Source organism: Loxodonta africana, chromosome 2 (genome assembly GCF_030014295.1).
Source record: "Loxodonta africana isolate mLoxAfr1 chromosome 2, mLoxAfr1.hap2, whole genome shotgun sequence".
Taxonomy (NCBI): domain Eukaryota; kingdom Metazoa; phylum Chordata; class Mammalia; order Proboscidea; family Elephantidae; genus Loxodonta; species Loxodonta africana.
In genome coordinates this window covers 74,550,429-74,573,186 of record NC_087343.1, presented here as the reverse complement: position 1 = coordinate 74,573,186, position 22,758 = coordinate 74,550,429, and the positions used below count along the sequence as shown (strand labels likewise).

The 22,758-nt window shown below is 36.3% G+C and overlaps 1 protein-coding gene across 5 annotated transcripts in view; it reads right to left on the bottom strand.

Annotated features, from left to right (window-relative positions):
• Nucleotides 1-22,710, bottom strand: part of RAD17 (RAD17 checkpoint clamp loader component) — a 47,562-nt gene extending 24,852 nt beyond the window's left edge. The window contains exons 1-11 of one of the 5 annotated variants that reach the window (XM_064272866.1): nucleotides 22,405-22,710; nucleotides 21,506-21,602; nucleotides 21,132-21,235; nucleotides 19,531-19,791; nucleotides 18,879-18,962; nucleotides 9,847-10,003; nucleotides 7,822-7,958; nucleotides 5,734-5,786; nucleotides 5,524-5,649; nucleotides 5,360-5,429; nucleotides 797-908 (exon numbers count right to left, since the gene is read on the bottom strand). In XM_064272866.1, the coding sequence (XP_064128936.1) occupies nucleotides 797-908; nucleotides 5,360-5,429; nucleotides 5,524-5,649; nucleotides 5,734-5,786; nucleotides 7,822-7,958; nucleotides 9,847-10,003; nucleotides 18,879-18,962; nucleotides 19,531-19,791; nucleotides 21,132-21,235; nucleotides 21,506-21,515 (1,114 nt within the window). In that variant the 5' untranslated portion in view covers nucleotides 21,516-21,602; nucleotides 22,405-22,710. The other 4 variants (XM_003407942.4, XM_023545526.2, XM_064272872.1 and 1 more) reach the window with 4 other exon arrangements.
• Between the last annotated feature and the right edge of the window lie 48 nt (nucleotides 22,711-22,758).

Genomic DNA, 22,758 nt, shown 5'->3' with positions numbered 1-22,758 from the left:
CTACATTACCAGGGTTTCTGTGAGATCTCCAAAGATGGTTTTTAATTCTTTAAGGTCAATTCCTCAGTGGTAAGTTAAGTATCAAGTAGGTAGCCTACTAATGCTTTCTGATGAGGACTGTGTGCAGTTAACTATGATTATTAGAGTAAAAATGTAACTCATTGTCATTACTGGGCTATTTTTTACTATCTCGTGGCTATTACCTCTTTTTACATTTTAATAAGAAATTTATAATTTGTTAAACAAAGTATCATGAAATAAGCTAAAAATTAAACTTGGCTCAGCATAATACTATCAAGCCCACTAACAGTTTGTCATTTATGTACCACTTAAGAAGCGTAAAGCATTGTAATGAGCATTTTACAAGTATTACCTCACTTAATCATCACATGTCCCATAAGATAGGTTCTCATATAAAAGGTGAGAAAATTGAGGCATAGAAAGAGTAAGTCACTCAAATAGGGCTATACAACTGGGAAGTGAGAGAGCTAGGATTTGCACTCAGGAACTCTCACTCAAGATTAACTTTGAAAGGTAAAGTAGTAAAACATGTTAACAGATCAGGTTTTGTTTCAAAGAGATATAAAAATATATACGATGAAATATTCATGGGGGGTGTCTTATCTACTATGTGTACATATAATCTTAAACAACTGTCTCAATTAAAAAAAAATCTGGAGACAGTTATATATCAGTTATAAGTTAAAACATTTTTAACCTGACTTCACTTCATGAGTAGTTAATAGAGTCACCTACGTACTGCCTACTGCTGTATGACTGTATCTGCCATAGTTACCTTTCGTAAAAGAAAACTGGAGGCTGTTTATTGCACTTCTGATATCACCAGAACATCCTTGACACAGCAACTCTAGGAAAGCTTTATCAGGAACAATAATTTTTCCTCCAAACTAAAATGAGAAAATTAAAATGAAAGAAAACCATCTTAAAAAACATAATAGAACTAAATTAGAATCTTTGAAACTGGAAGGTTAAAAAGCCTCCATGCTAAACACCAGCCCGACTATAAAGGATACAAGTGCCAATGCCTTATAGTTTAAGGTAAAATTTCAGCTTATATTTTAAAGTTCTCTATTCCTTACTCTTAATTCTATATACACACATATATACAAACATACCCACACATATACAAAGACCTCAAAACAAAAAATGCAATAAAATTAAATACCCAAACTAATCTGTCAGATTTAAAGACATATAACAATGTGACAAATCTTTGAAATTTTTACATGGTAGTCCCCAGGTCGGGAATGTCAACACAGTATTATAGCTCGCCGAGTATTAAAAAGCCACAAATGCATCAATTTCATATTTAAAGTCTAAACTTCATAGATGTTTAAGATATAATTCATAGGACTGTTTACACCCATCCCATTCCAGATCTTGTAAAATCTAATAGAGAAATAGTGCTGTAATCCTTCAATATTCATTTTATTAATTAAAGATGCTTCAAAATTTCTTTATGAAAGTACTGTCCTTTGTAGTCTCCTCAAATTCCACACTTCGTCAGAGCGGTAACTATTAACATTTTAGTGAGTACTTTTCCAGGCCTCTTTCTGTACATGTATAAGTATACATAGTATCTATAAATATATAATGACAGAGTTAGTTTTCTAAAAATAAGTGGGACCACAACACATATACACTTTCGCCTCACTTACCATCTTGCTATCCAACATTTCATGTTTACAGCAATAGTAAAAAATCTACTGTCTATTTTGTGCATTAACAACATACATCTGGCAGTAATGAACGCTGAGGTGTGAGGCAAGAATAACACTCGCTAGCTGTGATGATGTTTAAGGTTATGCATCAACTTGGCTGGGCTATGATTCTCAATGATTTGGCAGTTACATAATAATGAAATTTGGAAACCATATAAATGATCTTAATTTGGCAGTTAGGTAATGATGTAGTCATCTTCCATTTTGTGATCTGATGTGGTCATCCTCCGTATTTGCATAACACTGATTTCACATAATGACCTGGTCTTTGGAACGTAACCCTGTCAGTAAGTGAGAAGAGGGTGTATTATTGAATGACTTGATTTTTTTAAAAATCCCATTCTTAGTGATCTTTCTTCTAGTATCTTTAGATCTATTTCATTAAAAATGTACACACACCATCATTTAATGAATATGCACCCCAAATAAGAACATTTAGTTTCCAATTTTTCCCCATTACAGACTAACATAAACCTACATATATGCCTATATAAAATAATGTTTCATATCTATATTTATCTTTGCCAGCATATCTGAGTATTTCTGTAGAAGCAGAGTGCCTCCCCAAGTGTCCACAACAATTACTAAATTTTTTCTACTGACAGTATATGAAGAAACCAAAACCCACTGCCATCGAGTCAATTCCAACTCACAGCAGGCATGACCATTTTCCATACCTTTAGAAATCCAGGATATATTTAAAACTTTTTTCAATCTGATAGGTGAAAAATGGCATCTGGTTTAAATATACATTTCTCTGATTAGCAGGGTTCAGCACCGTTCACATTTACTAACAACTTGGATCTGATCTCTAGGGGGGCAGTTCTACTGTATCCTATAGGGTCGCACTGAGTCGGAACCGACTCGACGGCAGTGGTTTTGGCTTTTTTGGTTTTTTGGATCTCCCTTTGTGTGTTGGCTTTTGATTTTTGCCTTTTCTTTCGTTAATGCTACATCTGTTATGTAACATGCAAATACTTTCTCCCATTCTCATACTTGTGTTTTAAAACTTTGTTTACAGTGCCTTCTGTCATCCCTAAGTTTTTCAATTTTGAAGTAAATCAATCAACTGTTCTCTTATGGCATCAGGTTTTGTTTCTGGCTTAAGAAGATTTTCCCCACCCCCAAGTCAGTATTTTTTTTTTAATACTCTTCTAATTTTGATTTTACATTTAACCCTTTAATCCACCTGCAAATTACTTTTGTACACAGTATGAAATAAAGATGTATTTTATGTTTTTATATTATATTTTTCTATATGGATATCTAATTGTTCTAATACCACTTAACTACAACAGTCTACTCTTCTTCCAGTGATATAAAATGCCGCTGCCATCACACTGAAAATTCCCGTTTACACATATCAAAATATTTCTGTGCTTTCTACTCATTTAATTCTACTTGTCTATTACTGTGATAACAGCACACTGTTAAAATTTATCTGGTTTATAATATGTTGATATCTAGATAACAAGTCCGCCTTCATTATCATTCTTTTACAAAATTTTCTTCCTAGTTCCTGGGTGTTGCTCTTCCAGATTTACTACATTTTCATTGTAAATAGATTTAATTTAAAAATGATTTTAAGAGGAGTGCTTATTTTACACTCTGTTTTCAAAATGTTTTAAAATATGGATTATCTGCAAAAGAAGGAAATGTAATTTGAAATCATGGTCCTTGCTAACTGAAGAAAATGCCATGGATGTTAATTACTATAAATAAGCAAACACGGCTGAAATGTGTGATTAGCAGTTCCTTCCACACTTTGCATACTTAGTAATATCAAAAAAGGCTATAGATTTTTCTTTTCTATAAAAAGAGAAGCATCTAAACTTCAAAAAAAAAAAAAAGAAATCACTTAAGATATGCAACACTTATTATAACTTATAACCAATTCATTTAAGATGTCAACATCCTTTCTTAATATAATTAACAGGATACCAGAGATTAAGGTATTCTTTTGATCTTCTTACACTATCATTATCACACTTGGAGACCCTAGGCAGTATGACAATATCTGATCTTACAAAGACTTGAAAATCTTGCTTAATGTTGCTCCGGTAATATATCAATAATGACATTAAAAGTATACTAGTCTTAAGACTCTTTCAGATCAACTGTTCATGGTACAGCACATTAACTACATAACAAAGAAGTTGTGGTATCTGTTTTTACTAGTATATCCTAAAACAACTTTTCAAAGTAAATGCCGTTTGTAATTTAATGAATTACTCTTAAAATAAGAAGTTTTAAGTTATTGTGATAATGTAGTATTTTTTCACTGCTGATTATTCTTGATTGTTTCTTAAACATTTGCTCAAGAAATAAATACTTTAAAACCATAATTTGAAGTTATAATATTAATGTATTAATTCAAAGTATTTTATCTCATTAGGGATAAAAGACACACTCTGAATGTTTAGATGACTGGTGAAGTAATCATAGTAGAGAATACGGAAAATGTAGAAAGATTTTTTTAAAAAGACAATAAAAATTCAAAAGTAAACCTACCATCCAGAACTAATCACACTTAGCATTTTTATGTACTTTCTTCTAGCACGAATAGGTTTCTGTGTATGTGTGTATTTTACTGCTATCGATAATTGTTTTGTTTTACCACAGTGGACTGGAGTCAGAACCAAAATTTAATCCCGTCTGATACTTACTAGTTGTAGGATATTATACAAGTTATCTCCCCCACATAGCTCAGTTTCGTTACCTCTAAAATGGGGATAATGTAACAATCTTGTAGTGAGGATTTAACAAGATCATGTACGTAAAGATACCCTGCACACTGCCTGATACATATTAAGGGCTCGATACACCACTTCTATCATCAGCATTATTATGTAACTTTGTACCTTATTTTAACTTGATATTAAATTGTAAGCATTCTCCCATGTCATCGAATACTCTTCAAAACACTATTATTAATGGCATAATAGTTCTTCATAGTAACCATTCCCTCAATACTGAAATCAACATGTTTCTAATTTTTCACCATTAAACAAATGTTACTTATTAAGATAAAACTCTATATACATTATCTTGTTTAATCTTCCAAATAATTTCTTCCTTAAAGAATTTCTCCACTTCCTGTGACCTCAGTAGTGCAATAAAAATTGTGTTTCATGCAAAGTCTAGCTGATTTGCAGCAGTAGGGTCCCCTAGAACTATACTGCTACAAGGAGACATTCTGTAAATTTATTTTAACATCATCTTTATTTGAAAGATAGAAAAACAAGGTATTAAAAGTGACAACAGGACAATACTACTGTTGAACTATTAATGGCTAATGTACCTGAATTTGAGGAAGGTTTAATGATAGGCACAATTTGGGAAAGCAAGTGAAGCAAAAGGAAAATCTACCTCAGTTTGAAAGAGAAAGCTAAGTTTAATAGTACAGAAAGGTTAAAGATTTTTTAATGAGTATTTTCAACATTTTCTAAAATGACATGTTGCATGCATGTAATAAATTTAATTCTAAAAACCAAAACAACACAACGTTATCTCCAATTATTCAAGTTTACATAATACCACTTAAGCTAGACTTTCTACAGCTGCAATGCAAGATTCGAATTAATTACTTCTTAAGAGACTTTTTTTTTTTTACTTACCTTATTAGCTTCTGTTGTCATTATTCGGTTAAGAAATTTCATCATAATGGTTGGTGCCACAGGATTGAAACTGTCGAAGTTTATAAATAAAGATGGTATTTAAATTATTAATTTTAAAACATAATGTGTATGTGAACATTATGAAGCAGAAATTGCTTCCTTACTTGATATTTGATATAGAACACTCTTCTTGAATTTCTTTGGGAAATAGTAATCTTTGATTGGTATCTCCACTGAGACTGTCAGAAATTATAAATATAAGAGGACACCGACCAATCTGGACATATTTCCTAAAATAACAAAACATAATAATGTTGAAATTTAAGCCACTTGGTATTTAATTTGGAGTTTTAGAAAACTTCACTGAAACTCACCTTAGAATTTCATGTAAAATCTGAGCATCTCGATAAAACTGGTTAGGGAAATCCTATTGAAAACACAGGATAAATACTAGTTCAGTTCTATTCCCACTCAAATTTATACCCAGACTTATATTTACCAAGGATGAGCAAATTTTTTACCTATCCAATGTATTTTTATGTAGAACTTTCATGCAAATTAAGGAAAATATGAAATAGCTGATATCCTAATCAACAATATACACACATGGAAACCTCAATTTTCAGATCAATTTTTCTTAAAGACACTTTACTAGGTGTATTATTTTTACTGAAAACTTATTTTCCAAATAATTATTTCATTTTTCCATACTTAAACCTGTTTCTTCTCATTTTGAATTGTGCTACATCAGCAAATGAAGGTTCTGAAAGCTTGACTCCATCTATATCATTAAGGTCAACTCTACTTTGAGAAGGCAGCTCCTCCCCAGTTGTATTGTAAGTACCTTCCAACCTGAGGGGCTCTTCCTCTGGCACTGTATCAGACAATGTTCCGCTGCTATTCATAAGGTTTTCACTGCTGTTGTTAGGTGCCATTGAGTCAGTTCCAACTCAGAGCGACCCAATGCACAACAGAATGAAACGCTGCCTGGTCCCGTGCCATCCTCACCATCGTCGTTATGCTTGAGTCCATTGTTGTAGCCACTGTGTCAATCCATCTAGTGATGACGTTCCTCTTTTTCGCTGACCTTCTACTTTTCCAAGCCTGATGTCCTTACTGGCCACTTTTTTCAGAAGTAAATCACCAGGTCCTTCTACTCAGTCTGTCTTAGTCTGGAAGTTCCGCTGAAACCTGCCCACCATGGGTGGCCCTGCTGGCATTTCAAATACCAGTGGCACAGCTTCCAGCAACACACAACCCGCCATAGTACAATAAACTGACAGACGAATGGTGTACATAGACCAAGAGACAGTTGTTCAAACAGAACAAGGGGATACTGTGTGGCTTAAAATCAGGAAAGGTATGCATCAGGGTTGTATTCTTTCACTGTATTTATTCAATCTGTATGCTAAGCAAATAAACCAAGAAGCTGGCCTATATGAAGAAGAACGTGGCATTGGGATTAGAGGAAGATTCATTAACCTTTGTTATGCAGATGACTCAATCTTACTTGTTCAAAGTGAAAAGGACCTGAAGCACTTACTGATGAAGATCAAAGACTACAGCCTTCAGTATGGTTTACACTTCCACATAAAGAAAACAAAAATTCTCACAATTGCACCAATAAGCCACATCATGATAAACAGAGAAAATGTTGAAGTTGTCAAAGATTTCATCTCCTTGGATCAACAATCAACACCCATGGAAAAAGCAGTCGAGAAATCAAATGACATACCACATTGGGAAAATCTGCTGCAAAAGACCTCTTTAAAGCACTAAAAAAGCAAAGGTATCAGTTTGAGAACTAAGATGGCACCTGACTCAAGCCATGGTATTTTCAATTACCTTGTATGCATGAGAAACCTGGACAACAAATAAGGAAGACCAAAGAATTGATGCCTTTGAATTGTGGTGTTGGCAAAGAATACTGAATATACCATGGACTGCTGGAAGAATGAACTAATCTGTCTTGGAAGAAGTACAGTCACAATGCTCCTTAGAAGTGAGGATTCCACTTGCTTTATGTACACGGACATATTATCAGGAGGGACCAGTCCCTGCAGAAGGACATCATGCTTGGTAAAAGTAGAAGGACAGCAAAAAAGAGGAAGCTCCTAGGTGAGACGGATTGACACAGTGGCTGCAACAATGGGCTTAAAGACAGCAATAATTGGGAGGATGGTACAGGATGGGGCAGTGTTTCATTCTATTGTACTTAAGTGTTGCTGAGTTGGAATTGATGCAACAGCACCTCACAACACAACATACTTAAAGCATTAAATTTTTTAAAGTTTGCTGAACACCTTCAGCTTCTCTATTCTGGTTTACTGAAAAAGACTTTAACTTTCCGCTATCACAAAGCCTTTATATTTTACCACTACTAATACCATGAAAAGAGTTATAAGATGTATCTCTCAATTGTTCACTCAATAGCTGCAGCAGGATTTTGAAGTTGTCCTTACTTCAACGAGAATTATCTTCTTATTAGTTCTCAAATCATCTCCAACCATTTGTAGTTTGTTATACTTAGTTGCTCTTAATAGAAATTCTTTAAAAACTGCCATCTGAGACTGATAAGGAAATAACTGGAGGCTTGATTCTGAAAAGAAACACATTTAACACAAATTATTTTCAACAAATTACATATGTATCAATATTATACATACATATGTATATATACACATACACCGTTGTTAGGTGCTGTCCAGTAGATTTTGAATTATGGTGATACCATGCAACGGAGGAGAAATGCCCCCATATGGTTTTCTAGGCTGTAATCTTTATGGGTACAGAGTGCCAGGTCTTTCTGTCATGGAGCTGCTGGATGGGTTTGAGCCACAAATCTTTTGGTTGGCAGCCGAGCGCTTAAATGTTGCACCACCAGGGCTCCTTTTCATATACAAATATACATATACATGATTATATGTATAAAATGAAGCTCATAATAATGTAGTTTTACTTAGGAAAAATTGTTCAAATTTAGAATAAAATATTCATTTCAAAAGACAGAAGTCACCATGATTAATAGAAAATTTTCTATACCAGTGAATTAAATGACTTCAGAATACAGCTGTCAGTATACTGGCTTAAGTATAGAAAAAGCATACAAAATATTTAGAAAATGACTCCTCAGTGAAAATGAGAAATCTGGTAAAAAATATTTATGACTTTGGCCTACATAATGAAGATTCTCCAAATTAGTACACAACTACAAATAAATCATCTTCAAAAACAAAGGTTTAACAACAAAAACAGAATGAATGATTAGAGAATTTGGGAATAAAGTAAGTTCTCTGAAGACATGTTTTATACAGAGGGCTGCTTAGGTGATGTCTTAGTCATCTAGTGCTGCTATAACAGAAATACCACAAGCTGATAGCTTTAACAAAGAAAATTTTATTTTCTCACAGTCTAGTAGGCTAAAAGCCCAAATTCAGGGCGTCAGCTCCATGGGAAGACTTTGTCCCTCTGTCAGCTCTGGAGGAAGGTCCTTGTCATCAATCTTCCCCTGGATTAGGAGCTTATCCGTGCAGGAATGCTGGGTCCAAAGGATGAGCTGTGCTCCCAGTACCGCTTTCTCGGTTGCATGAGGTCCCCCCTCTCTGCTTGTTTCCCTTTCCTTTTATCTCTTATAAGATAAAAGGTGGTGCAGGCCATACTTCAGGGAAACTCACTTTATACTGGATCAGGAATGTGATCTTAGTACGGGTGTCACAATTCCATGCTAATCCTCCTTAACATAAAATTACAATTACAGAATGGAGAACATCCACACAGTACTGGGAATCATGCATGGGCTAACCAAGTTGACAGATATTTTTTGGGGACACAGTTCAATCCATGACAGATGAATACTTATCAGACTGTCAAAAGTAACGTTCCTATCTAGAAAACAGTAAAAATTCCAGGAGCAAAGTATATTAGCAGCATTTAAGGTTGTGCATACGAAGATGGAGTAGAGCCTAGAGAAAGGATTTTGAGGAATGCTCCACGTTATTAAAAAAAAAGAAAAAAAACTAACAAAGTTAAAAATGTTAGTGCTGGTGTATATAAGCATATATACAACATTACAATGTAATAAATCTTTAAATTGGTACTATTATTTTTGGATGTTTGTCACAAGACCCTACTTCCAAATTCTATAGACAGTCTTCTTGTGGTTTAACAAAAAACACAAAACCTGTTGCAGTTAAGTTGATTCCCACTCATAGTGACCCTACAGAACAGAGCAGAACTGCCCCAACGGGTTTCCAAAGAGCAGCTGGTAGAGTCAAACTGCTGACCTTTTGGTGGGCAGCCAAGCTCTTAACCAGTGTCCCACCAAGGCTCCTCTTATTGTATAGGAATGGCATTATATACCTTCCTCTCAAACACATATACCTAATAAGACCTTAGGAATCTTAATTACACAGATGGTGGTTCATTTCAAAGCTCCATTACATACAGTCTTTCCCCATTATGTCCACTACTATCACAGTAAACCTTACCAGTATTAAATATCTCCTTGAAATCATCTTTTGGGAAGTCTGGTGAAACTGGATTAATCCACTCTTGTACTTGAATACCATGCTCCTTTGATAGTATTTTTAGAGTTGTTGTCTTTCCACACCCAGGAGGACCTGTTATTAATAAAATAGATCCACCCTAAAACCAAATACAAACATTAATTACAAATCAAAATCACTGCAACACTAGAATAGTATTTTTGAATTTCCATTCTCAATTCAACCTTAACACAGACCTCTCATAGGAAAATAAATCTTAAAATTATACAACTATAACATGGGTCACTTCTACTCTGTCCTATAGGGTCACTATGAGTTGGAATCGACTCGACGGCACTGGTTTTTTTGTGTGTGTGTGTGTGTGTGTGTGTTATAAGTTAGAATCGACCTGATGGCAACGGTTTTGTTGTTTTTTATACTCTTATGAGAATACCTCAATTTGAATTCACATTCTTTAAGAAATGTATATTTAGTAACATATTTACCGGAGACTAGAAAGGCCCTAGAGGTTGTGAGTTCCCAATAACTTTCCCTCATATATTTGATCTGATGTAAGACTTAAATAAAATATATGGCAAAGATTTCCTACGTTCAGCGCTGGGCTCTAATCCTTGCCCATTTGTTTACATTTATTAACTAGTGTAGATAAGGACCTATGTACTTGAACTCAGAAGACAGTTCCACTTTTTATGTGCTTATCAAAAATACCATTTAAACATTTGAGTTAATATTTCTGAATAATGAAAATGTTTTAAAATTGACTGTGGTGATGGCTGTACAACTCTCTGAATACACTAAAAGCCAATGAACTGTACACTTCAAATGGAATGGTATGGTATGGTATGCGAATTAGAGCTCATAAAGCTATTAAAAATTATATATATATGTATACACACACATATGCTTGCCAATAACAAGTGTTAGCCAGGATGTGGAGAAATTAGAACCGTCGTGTACTGCTGGTAGGAATATAAAAATGCTGCACGCACTTTGGAAAACAGTTTGCTAGTTCCTCAAAAAGTCAAACATGGAGTTACCATAGAATCCAGCATTCCCCTACTCAGTATATACCCAAGAGAAATGAAACATATCTCCACACAAAAACTTCTACATGAAAGTTCATAGCATTATTCATACTAGTGGAAGAGTGGAGACACCAAATGTCCACCAACTGATGAATGCATAAATAAAATGTGGTATACCCATACAATGGAATATTATTCTGCCATAAAAAAGAATGAAGTAATGATACATGCTACGACATGGATGAACTTTGAAAACATTAATCTAAATGGAAGACAGACAAAAGGGACCCCATATTGTATGATTCCATTTATATGAAATGTCCAGACTAGGCAAATCTATAGCAACCAAAAGTAAACAGTGGTTGGTGGGGTCAGGGGCATGAGTGACTGCTAATGCATGGTTGTTGCTGTGTGTCACCAAGTTGATTCTGACTCATTGTGACCCTACAGAACAAAGTAGGACTGCCCCATCCAGTTTCCTAGGCTGTAACCTTTACAGGAGCAGATCACTAGGGCTTTTCTCCCGTGGAGCCACTGGGTGGGTTTGAACTACTGACCTTTTGGTTAACAGCCAAGCACTTAACCATGTACCACCAGGGCTCCTTGTTAATGGGTATGGGGTTTCCTTTTGGGGTGACAGAAATACTCTAAAATTAGATTGGTGATGGTTATATAACTCTGTGAATATACTAAAAATGACTGGATTATACACTTTCAACGTGTGACTTTCATGATACGTGGCGTATGTCTTAATAAAGTTACTAAATGCATGTGTATGTCTCTCTCATATATATATGCCAGTTTTATTTTGGTATATTTCAAGTCCGGGCATTTATTTTAGATGATCAATAACAAGCAGGGCTGGTAAGCTTTAAAGGCATGGCTATTTTACATTGCAGAGAAATGTGTTAAACTCAAAGTTGTATGCCCAGTGCCTAACATGGTGCTGGGCCAGGGTTAAGTGCTTACTAAATGCTCCCTGCTTGAACAAACAAATGAATAAATGGAGTAAGGTATATAAATTAGAAACAGACCACTTATTATCAGTGGATTATAAAACTACAAGAATCGGGGTTGTGGAAATCTTGTCAGGCCTGGTAAAAGTTTTCAGTGAGATAGAGAACAGTATACTTCTGTTTTTTATCATCCTTTGGTTGACCACTATAAATGCCTTCCTGCTACTGAGATCAGAAAGCAAATCACAAAAAAATGAAACAACCTAAATGTTCAACAACAGATGAACGGATAAACAAATTATGGTACATACACACAATGGAATATAATACAATGATAAAGAATAATGATGAATCCGTGAGACAGCTCACAACACGGATGAACCTGGAGGGCATTATTCTGAATGACATAAGTCAATCACCAAAAGACAAATACCGTATGAGACCACTATTATAAAAACTCAAGAAAAGGTTTACACACAGAAAGAAATAATCTTTGATAGTTATGAGGGAGGAGAGGTTTGGGGAGGGAGAATCACTAACTAGATGGTAGATCAGTGTTAATATTGGTGAACGAAAAGACAGTACACAATATAGGGGAAGGTAGCACAACCTAACCCAGGCAAAGTCATCGCTGTTTCATAGACATTATCTAAACACCCTAAGAGACCAAGTTACTGGGGTTGCGGACTGGGGACCGTGGTCTCAGGGGACATCTAGGTCAACTGGCATAATACAGTTCGTAAGGAAAATGTTCTACATCCCACTTTGGTGAGTACTGTCTGGGGTCTTAAAAGCTTGCAAGCAGCTATCTAAGATATATGTACTGGTCCCATCCTGTCCAGATCAAAGGAGAATGAAGAAAACCAAAGACAAGGAAAAATATTAGTACAAAGGACTAATGGACCACAAGTACCACAGCCTCCACTAACCTCGGCCCAAAACAACTACATGATACCTAGCTACTATCACCAACTGCTCTGATGGGGATGACAATACAGGGTCCTGGACGAAGCAGGAGAAAAATGTAGAACAAAATTCAAATTCACACAAAAAAAGACCAGACTTACCGGTCTGACAGAGACTGGAGGAACCCGACATCACATCCCCTGGACACTCTTTTAACTCAGAACTAAAGTCACTCCCAAAGTTCACCCTTCAGCCAAAGATTAGACAGCTGTATAAAACTAACACACACGAGGAATGCGCTTCTTAGTTCAATCATGTATACGAGACCAAATAGGCAACACCTGCCCAAATCAAAGATGAGACAGCAGGAAGAGATAGGAAAAATGGACGAATGGATATGGGGAACCCAGAGTGGAGAAGAGGAGGGTACTGACACACATCGCCGGGACTGCAACCAATGTTACAGAACAGTTTGTGTTTAAATTTTTGAATGAGAAACTAATTTGCGCTGTAAGCTTTCACCTAAAGCACAATTAAAAAAAAAACAAAAAGAATAAACTATGGAAATACATGGTTTAAAAAAAAAAAAAAAAAGAAAGCAAAGCATTCTGCTATATGCAGATATACTGTAACAATCTAAGAGTGGCCCCAAACTGCTAGAAAGAAAGGCTTCAAAACAATACTGTAAAACCAAAGACATCAACATTGGTGGTTGCATCACAATGGATATCTGACTTATATCTTACCATCTTACCCCAAAAGTCATCTTCAGTTGTCTGGGGGGAAACTTTGTGATTGAGTTATCTTACTACATTTACCAGGATGTTACACTGCTTAATCTTTCATTAAACCATTACTAAGAATTTTTTTAATGGTCAAGGTATGCAACTGGTGGTAATGGCTTTTAACACTTTCCAGGTCAAAAATCACTTTGGCCACTGTCATGGTGCCCTGATTGATCACTTATTCATTGTTTGGAACTGATTCAATTACTAAAGGACATCTTGACCCTGTCCACTTAAAGGCTGGTGATCTTTCAGACACTTGTCCTCAACAGTCTCAACTTTTATAAAATGATGTTATTCTTACCTCAGGCCCTTTAGCTAACTATTAAAGCATATGAATTTACATTTAATTCCCAACATATTGCTGCTTTCTGAACTTTTTGGAATCACAGCACACATAGAAAGTGATCATATTCGCCTGGCCACTCTGAGGGCTAAGTGCACCAACATCTTAGGGCACACAGGCTGGAAAGTTTGACACAGACTATCTGTACTTCAGGTTCTTATAAGAGATACTATCTGTACTTCATGTACTTGTATCAATCACAAGGCCACACAACCGCTGTCAAAGGCTCAGCTGAGAAAAGCATTATATAAGACATGCCAAAAGATATTGTCAAGAACGATATTCACATTTTAGTGGCAGCAAAAGAGAAATTTCTCTTAAGTTTTAGGAACAGTTATGCTTCTACTATTTTTTTTTTATAGTCACCAAGACTCATGAAACCAACTAATTCTTTTTGTGTCAGCCACTAGAAAGTTGAGAATTAAAAGTTTAATGTTCTGCGAGTAGCCATCTATGATGCATCAATTGGTCCCGATGTAAAACTTAAATATATGGCAAAGATTTCCTATGTTCAACGGTGGGCTCTCATGAGCTCAAGAGACAAAAGGGCCACATAAACCGTGGATTCCATCAGCCTGAGACCAGAAAGAACTAGATGGTGCCTAGCTATCATCAAGGACCACCCTGACAGGGAACACAACAGATAGTCCTTGACGGAGCGGGAGGAAGGTGTGGAGCAGAACTCAAATTCATGTAAAAAAGACCAGACTTAATGGTCTGACTAAGACTGGAAGAACCCTCGAAGCCATGGCCCCAGGACGCTCTGTCAACCCAGACTAAAACCATTTTTAAAGCCTACTCTTCAGACAAAGATTAGACTGGACTATAGAACATAAAATAATATTCATAAAGTATATGCTTCTTAGTTTATGCAGATACACAAGACCAAATGGATGGCTCCTGTCTGGAGTCAGGATGAGAAGGCAGGAAGGGTTAGGAACTGGTTGGACACAAGAAAAACCGGAGTGGAAAGGGGGAGTGTGCTGTCACATTATAGAGACTGCAACTAATATCACATAACAGTATATGCATAAATTTTTGTATAAGAAATTAACTGGAGCTGTAAATATTCACCTAAAGTACCAAAAAAAAGTTTAATGTTCTTTAGCAAGTGTATGAGATTTCCCAGCATGCACAATACCAAAATCACCATGCTTTATTGTATTATTGCATTTTTCCTACCCTTTTTTCTTTTTGCTCTGGGTTTCCTGATTTTAAAAAATATATACATACTGCATGTGCTTTTATAAGGCACATTTAAATCCTTTTGGGAATAAAGAAGGTAGAGAGAAAGCACAACTGCACACGCAAGTAAGCAGAAAAATCTATGGTCTTATTCTTTCTACTGATAGAGCTATCAATAAAATTGTTCCCTCCATTTAAAGCCAATGTAACTGTTGGTGCTACTGCTACAGGGAACAGAAAAGTAAACATCAGCATTCTGTGTCTTCTTCGGCTGTTGTAGGTGCTGGAACTGCTTCTGGCTTCCAGTGTTGTATAGTACTTTCAGATAGATCAGTTTTATAAAAGACGAAGCTCTAGTACAGGCAGCCATGTATTTTCCTCACGTTATTGAGTTAAATGTGTGTGTTTTTGACACAGGGGATCTTGTAATTACTCACATTGTTGAAAAGTTCATAAAATAAAGAATATATGACTGATTAAAGTCCATCTCTTTAGGGGGAAGATGCTTTTAACATTGTTGAAAAAATGCTTTCCCCAGTATCTATGTACACATATACCTAAGTATATCCAACTGGTAAAATAACAACAGTAGCATATATAGAGATTTAAGACATGATACTGTTTATAATAAGAGAGTACTGCTAAGGGGGAGAACACAACAGACACTGGAAATTATAAATTATTAGTCGAGCTGACCAAAAACAAATCAATCAGAAATGGCTTGGATGTAAGAGGTGCCATCAAGAAAACTACCCAAGAATCTATACTCAAAGAGAGACAGCCTTTGGTCATGATTCCTGGGAGCTGGACCACACGTGCGGCCAATAAGTTGGAGGTGACCAGACCAAGAGGGACCACCTGGGGGCCTGATGTTGACTAAGCCTCAGGAGGCACGAGGCAGTGAGGTCAATAAAGGCTTTGGAAGATGAAGGCTCAGTGGAGCCCTTCCCTGGAGTTTGTGAGTTGTTCCAACAGATCATCAAACCTAAGAAACAAAAAAGGTGCCAGTAGCCGCTGACCTAGCCCTGGGTGAAAACGGATGAGAGAGAAAGGGCTGTGCTCGCAGCTGGGATGTGGAGCAACCAGGGTAAGGAAACTTGGGATTTCTACAGAACTTGGTTGCCATGTGAAGTGAGCTTTATTATTCACCACGCATTGGTGTCAGAAGTGATTGATCTCAGCCTCCCTGGACTGGCTTGATACAACTGGTGACGAGGATGGGATCTGCTTGTGTGGTTTTGACATTGCAAACACAAATGCTAATGCTATTGGAAGTCTATCTTGAATACATTACCTTAACCCTAAAACAAAGGGTTGAACTCATAGGCCAGGCAAAAAGGACTTGGATTCCAGGAAGAAAGATCTGCTACCATTAGAGACAACTAAAATACCAACTCTTTCATCTTAGAGTTGAAAATTAAAGGGAGAGGCTTAAAAATTATCCTGCCTTTCTAGTTGGAAATTTTTCTTCAAAGAAAAATGCCAGTTATTAACTGTAGAAATAAGAGAATTAGAAAACCATCATTTCACAACCCTAATGAAATAAATGCTTCCAGCAAGGATCAAAAACGGACGCTAAACCAAAGATTAAACAGGCCCATAAAACAAAATGAGACTAAAGGGGCATACCAGCCCAGGGGCAAGAACTACAAGGCACGAGGGGACAGAAAAGCTGGTAACAGGGAACCCAAGGTTAAGAAAGAAGCAATGACATGTCATGGGGTTGGTAACCAATGTCACAAAACAGCACGTGTACTACCTGTTTAATGAGAACCTAGTTTGTTCTGTAAGCCTTCATCTAAAGTACGATTAAAAAAAAAAAAAATTGAATGATTAAAAAAAAAAAGACACAAAAGCTCGTAGATGAAAGGTTGCTGGGGCACTGGACGCCACCATGATGCCAAAGTATCTCTTACAGGTTATGTGCCAGTTGCAAGGTAAAGTTGCTTTACAATCAAGATTTTTGACTATCACCTCCTTAACCTAGTAACAAACTTAACATCAAAGATAGCAGGAGAATCAGACATACTTTCTGATATGATGCAATCTAAAATATAAAGGATGATCTGTGAAATATTCTGGCAAAATGTCCAAACTGAATCTTGAAATGCAGGGTAGAACAAGTTAATCATCATCAGGAGGAAATAACCAGACGAATGCAGAATGTAAAACTTCCAACTGGTCTGGTCTCTTCAATGTCTTGGGGACACTGAGGAGGAGGAAGGGGGCTGTTCTAGATTGAAAAAAACCTAAGAGACATAACAATCAAATGCAATGTATGGTCCTTGAACAAACCAGCTCTAAAAGACATTTTGTAGACAACTGGAGAAATATGAATTGACTATGTAACATCAGGAAATTAGTTAACTTTGTTAGACTATAGTATGTATATTTAATTAGGAAAATGCCCTTAAAAAAAAATTTATCCAAAAACCTGACTGACAAAATCATGTCTATTGTTGTTAGTTGCAGTTGAGTTGGCTTCAGCTCATGCAATCGCATATGTAATAGAAGGAAATGTTACCCTGTCCCGTGCTACCTTTTATAATTTACTTAAAATACTTAGAGGGGAAAATGATGGATATATGAATATTCACTTGCTATTCTAATTTTTTTTTTTAAATTGTGCTTTAGGTGAAAGTTTATGGAGCAAATTAGTTTCCCATTAAACAATTAATACACATACCATTTGTGACACTGGTTGCTAACCCCGTGATGTAGCAATACTCTCCCGTTCTTGACCCTGGGTTCCTGATTTCCATTCATCCAGCTTTCCTGCCCCCTCCTGCCTTCTCATCCTTGCCGCTGTGCTGGTGTGCCCATTTAGTCTCATATGCATGGTTAAACTATGTGTGTCATTTTATATATAAAAAAAAAAAAAGGCCTGCTTAATCTTTGGCTGAAGGATGAATCTCATGAATGACTTCAGTACTGAGGTAAAAGGATGTCCGAGGGCCATACTCTCGGGGTTTCTCGAGTGTCTGTCAGTCAGACCAGTAAGTCTGGTCTTTTATTGTGAATTAGAATTTTGTTCTACATTTTTCTCCAGCTCTGTCCAGGACCTTGTACTGTGATCCCTGACTGAGCAGTCAGTGGTAGTAGCCAGGCACCATCTAGTTGTGGGTGGAGGCTATGCTATGTATTCTCTTGTGTGTGTGTGTGTGTGTATATATATATATATATATTTTTTTTTCCCACACATTAACCCCCAGTACTCAGTGCCGTCGAGTCAATTCCGACTCATAGCGACCCTATAGGACAGAGCAGAATTGCCCCACAGAGTTTCCAAGGAGCGCCTGGAGGATTCGAACTGCTGACCCTTTGGTTAGCAGCCGTAGCACTTAACCATGATTTTACACATTAGTACCACCAATTTTATTTGTCTAAGAAATGACTGGTCCATTGGACCTACCTATATAACTCAGTAGTAATTACTGCTATTTCTTGATATACTTCAATGTATGTCTGAAAAGTTTCAAAGCAAAAAATTAAAGAGAGAAATGGCGGGGCGGGGGGGCGGGGAAGCAAAGGTCACTGTGGAATTAGGAAGTGAAACAAAAAACATCAGCCTAAAATGAATAATGACTGTTTTAGGCTATCTTTAGTATAAAAACTAACATATAATTTGCCTGCTTGCTTCTGTGATAAATATACTAGAACCGTAAATAGCTTACTGTGCGTTATGCTGACAACAGAAGGTAAGACGGAAAAAGAGGTAGAAGCAAAAGGGAAAACTCAAAGTCTGTAAGTCTTTACATGAAAAGAAGCAGTTGATGTCAAACACTTTTAAACACATTTCTTCTTTAATTACCTGTTTTGGCTGCCTTTCTAAGACTTGGGCTTTTAACCAGGTTTCAACTTCTTCTATTTTCTTTTTATGCACAGCAAGTTCATGCTAAGATAAAAATTTTTAGTTTAAAGACAAAACATTTTAATTCAAGGATTTTTGATGCATTAGCACAGATTAATCTAAACCAATATTTCTAGTGAAAAAAATAGCAAACAAGTAACATGACATATTCTAATTAAAAAAAGGTCCTTTTTCATTACAATCTTTTATATTATCATAGAGGAACTCTGTTCTTTACACTGACACCATTATATGGCAACTCTGGACAAATTAGCAATTTACAAATTTTTTTTAAATTCCAGAAATACATTTTAGAAGGGAACTGGAAAGTATTGCATTTACCAAAAATAAACAAACAAACAGATAAAATCTAGGTTGGAGTTAAATTAAATCTAAGAAAAATAACCAGTAGTACCACTTCAGAGTAAGTGTTGAGAAAACCTGAACCTTGGAACATGAAAAAAAATTCTAGAAATTATTGTTTTATTCTAATTTACACAGAATGAAAAATTTTAAAAGTAATAATCTAAAAATATATATCTCTCTCCTTTCCATCTACCCTGATTGGCCTAGAAATTAAGTTCCATAGACATGTTTGCATGCTATGTAGTACCTGAGTTTCTGGCTTGTATTTATCCACCCATGGTTCATTTTCAGGGAGATATTTCTTTGAATTTTCTAGACCACAAATCTGTTCTAAGGAAGATAGCTTTCCTCTTTTTCTAGCTGGAAATCTGCTATTTTCTAATGTGGAAGGCACATTTTTTCTTCTGTGACTTGAGTTATTCACACATAATGATGAGGCAGTAAGAGTAGTAGAGATGCTTCTATTTTCTGGAAACTCATCAAATGATGGGTCTACCCAGTCTACTACCTGAAAAACAAGAAGCCATGTAAATACCATCACATTTTCCCCATCTATCCCTCAAGTAACTGAACTTTAGAAACAAAATATTCATGTTTGTAACATTTAAAATAAAAATTGTACAAATTAGTTCTTTAATTAAAACTGGCTCTACATATATTAGTTTTGTACTTCACAGTAAGTACAAATGTACAACTGTATACTGGTCCACAGTAAGGTGGATCCCACACAAAGAGTAAAGAATACAAACTTAATTCTTATTATTAATTGTAATCCTCTCAGATAATAATAGGCTGATTTTTAAAAAAAAACTTATAAGACTGAAATACAAATATTAAAATTGTCAACAAAAAAATGAAGCAAAATAATAACAGTAATAATATGGAAACGAAATAGTGTCTTAACCTGGGCCTGATTAATACATTCACAAACTAAGGACCCTTTCATATATTCAAATAATCCATATCAACTTTAAGACTGTGAAAATACAGGCTACGCATCCTAATGCTATGGATAAGTCTATAATTATGTCTTGATTATATTTTCCTCCAATGTATGAAGAAACTAATATTTTATAAAAGTGAGCCAGACATTTCAGGGAGGATGAGATTTGTTCTTCAGAAACACCTTAGAAAAAAAGTACTGGGAAAACGGAGCAGGAAAATCAGTGCGTTCTATTCATGTTCTTCTGGCCTATACAATCTGTTGACCTCTTTACATTTACCTCCATTATTTCCTTTTCTTTAAAATCCTTTGTTAAGTGTACACAGAAAAACGCTGAATTAAGCAATTTTAACCTAAAAATTTTTAGGAATATTAAAAAGGTTTTTCTAATAATTTCTGCATATTACTTATACATTTTATATTTTTATCCTTTACAAAAATGTGGACTCCCACTTACAGAAAAAAAAAAAAACCAGCAAAGTTAAATAATTTACTTAAGATCAGAGAAAATTAGAACCATCGCTAGGGAAATGGACACCTTTCATGAGCATGACACCACCTGATGCCCATCCCATCCCACTGACCCTACTGCCTGACTTGATGTAAACTGTACCACATGATTTCTAAGAGAAAGGGCCTGTGGTTAAGCTGTAGCACCAAGTATAACTCATAGGTTTTATTCGACAGTTTACAGCCTTTTCTTTGCGACTGAGATTGTAAAACTTTTTTAAAATTAAGGTTGTGCTTTTACTGTACAGTTGTTTCACAACTTATAACTAGGTTTTTTTTAACACCACAAATACTGGGAACTATAATTTTGATAGCAGTGATAAGTCATTAAGAGCATACTCAAAAAATTCTAATTCTTTTGGGGCAATTATTACATGGTTATTTTAGTGCCTTACCTTTGTGGAAGATAGCTTTGCTCTAAGAAAAGTTTTTGACATTATAAACTTTGATAGCTCCCATCCATAGCATATAATTTGTAGTATGTTAAAAAACAATTCAACTGGGGGGAAGAAAAAAATAATCCTCATATTAGTTATAGTAATTGCTAAATACCAATATAATCGACAACGCAATAAAGTTAAGGCTCAAGAATTAGTGAAAGAATAAACACAGGTGAAGGAAGAAATCAAAACACTAAAATATAAGTTTTATGTTTAGTAACTATAACTGTGACAATTAACCCATTTTTGGTATTATAAATGGAAAGTTTTTTATACAAACTCAAAAATCTATTAGAGAAAACAGAAAAAACACATATTTGTGTACCTACCTTTTGTCATTAAGAAAAATCAGACATTCATCTTGGGCAGTTTTTATACTAACAATTAAATTTTTTCTCATCTCGAATTTAATTAGTTTTTTATTTCCTAAATTGCAAAAAAATCATCAAAAAATGAATTCAGATTTATCACTTGCTTTGGATGAAGAATTTAAGCCTTATTGCAAAACTGTTTAACTGCTTTCCTTACTTGAACATGTTACTAACAAATTTTTTGGCAACACTTAATTTTCAATATTCAGGATTCAATGTCTAGGCAAACTAGTGAATTCACCAATTTTAAGTTAGCTAGTAAAAAAGTGGTTTAAGGTTAACAAACCTATAAATTGGAACCTGTATTGGACTTTTTTTTTTTTATAGTTCGGAGGCAAACGTAGCTTATGTGTAAATTCTCCAACACACTAGAAAACAAAAATTGTTCACAGAGAGGTTTTTAGTCCTGTAGCTTCAAAACGGTAGAGAAGCAGAAAAAACACCCATGTTAGTAAATGTCGTTGGCATGTCTGCTTAAAAGGTACAGACTTGTTGCAGTCAAGACCCAAGACGCTCTTTGAAAAGAAGGCAGTTACCACCTTCGAAAGGCACGTAACTGCCCCCGATGATGACAGATTCCTGTAATGAGATGTCAAAGGTGGAAAAGACCTTCAACAACATTCCTATCAGACCCTAAGCTCAAACACTCGTCCAACGTAGCGCTGTTAATGAGCGGCAAGCCAGGATAAGCTCCAGTTTCCCGGTTCCAGGCCACGACTCTGCACCCCCCACCCCTCTGATTCCCAGACGAGATGGGCAGGTCAGAAGGGGTGACGGGAGCCGGGAAGGCGTGAAGGCAGAGACGGCCTGGGGTCTCTAGGACATATACATCAGAGCCGCAGCCGCGGTGGCCTTACTTTCTGGGAGCTGCATCCCCTCGTGGGCAGAGAGGAGCGGAAGAGCCCAGGCTCTGCTCCAGGTGGAAGGGTAGCCACCCAGCTCGACCCCGGCTCAGCACCGAGCCTCTTGGAGGTCCCGCCTCCCGGGGACCTTCCAGACCGGCCGGCGCTTCCGCGACGCGACCCGAAAGGCGGGGGCCGCCAAAAGAGCGGGTGACTTAGACTTCCAGCGCACTGCCTGACCCGAAGTGCGAACCCGAATTGTGCTCCCGTCTCGGACCCCGCAATGGAAGCATGTCACAGAAGGCCAAGTAACCAGTGGTCGGCGGACGGGCCGCAGCGGTGGGTCGGAAGTGCCGCGCGGGGCTCGAG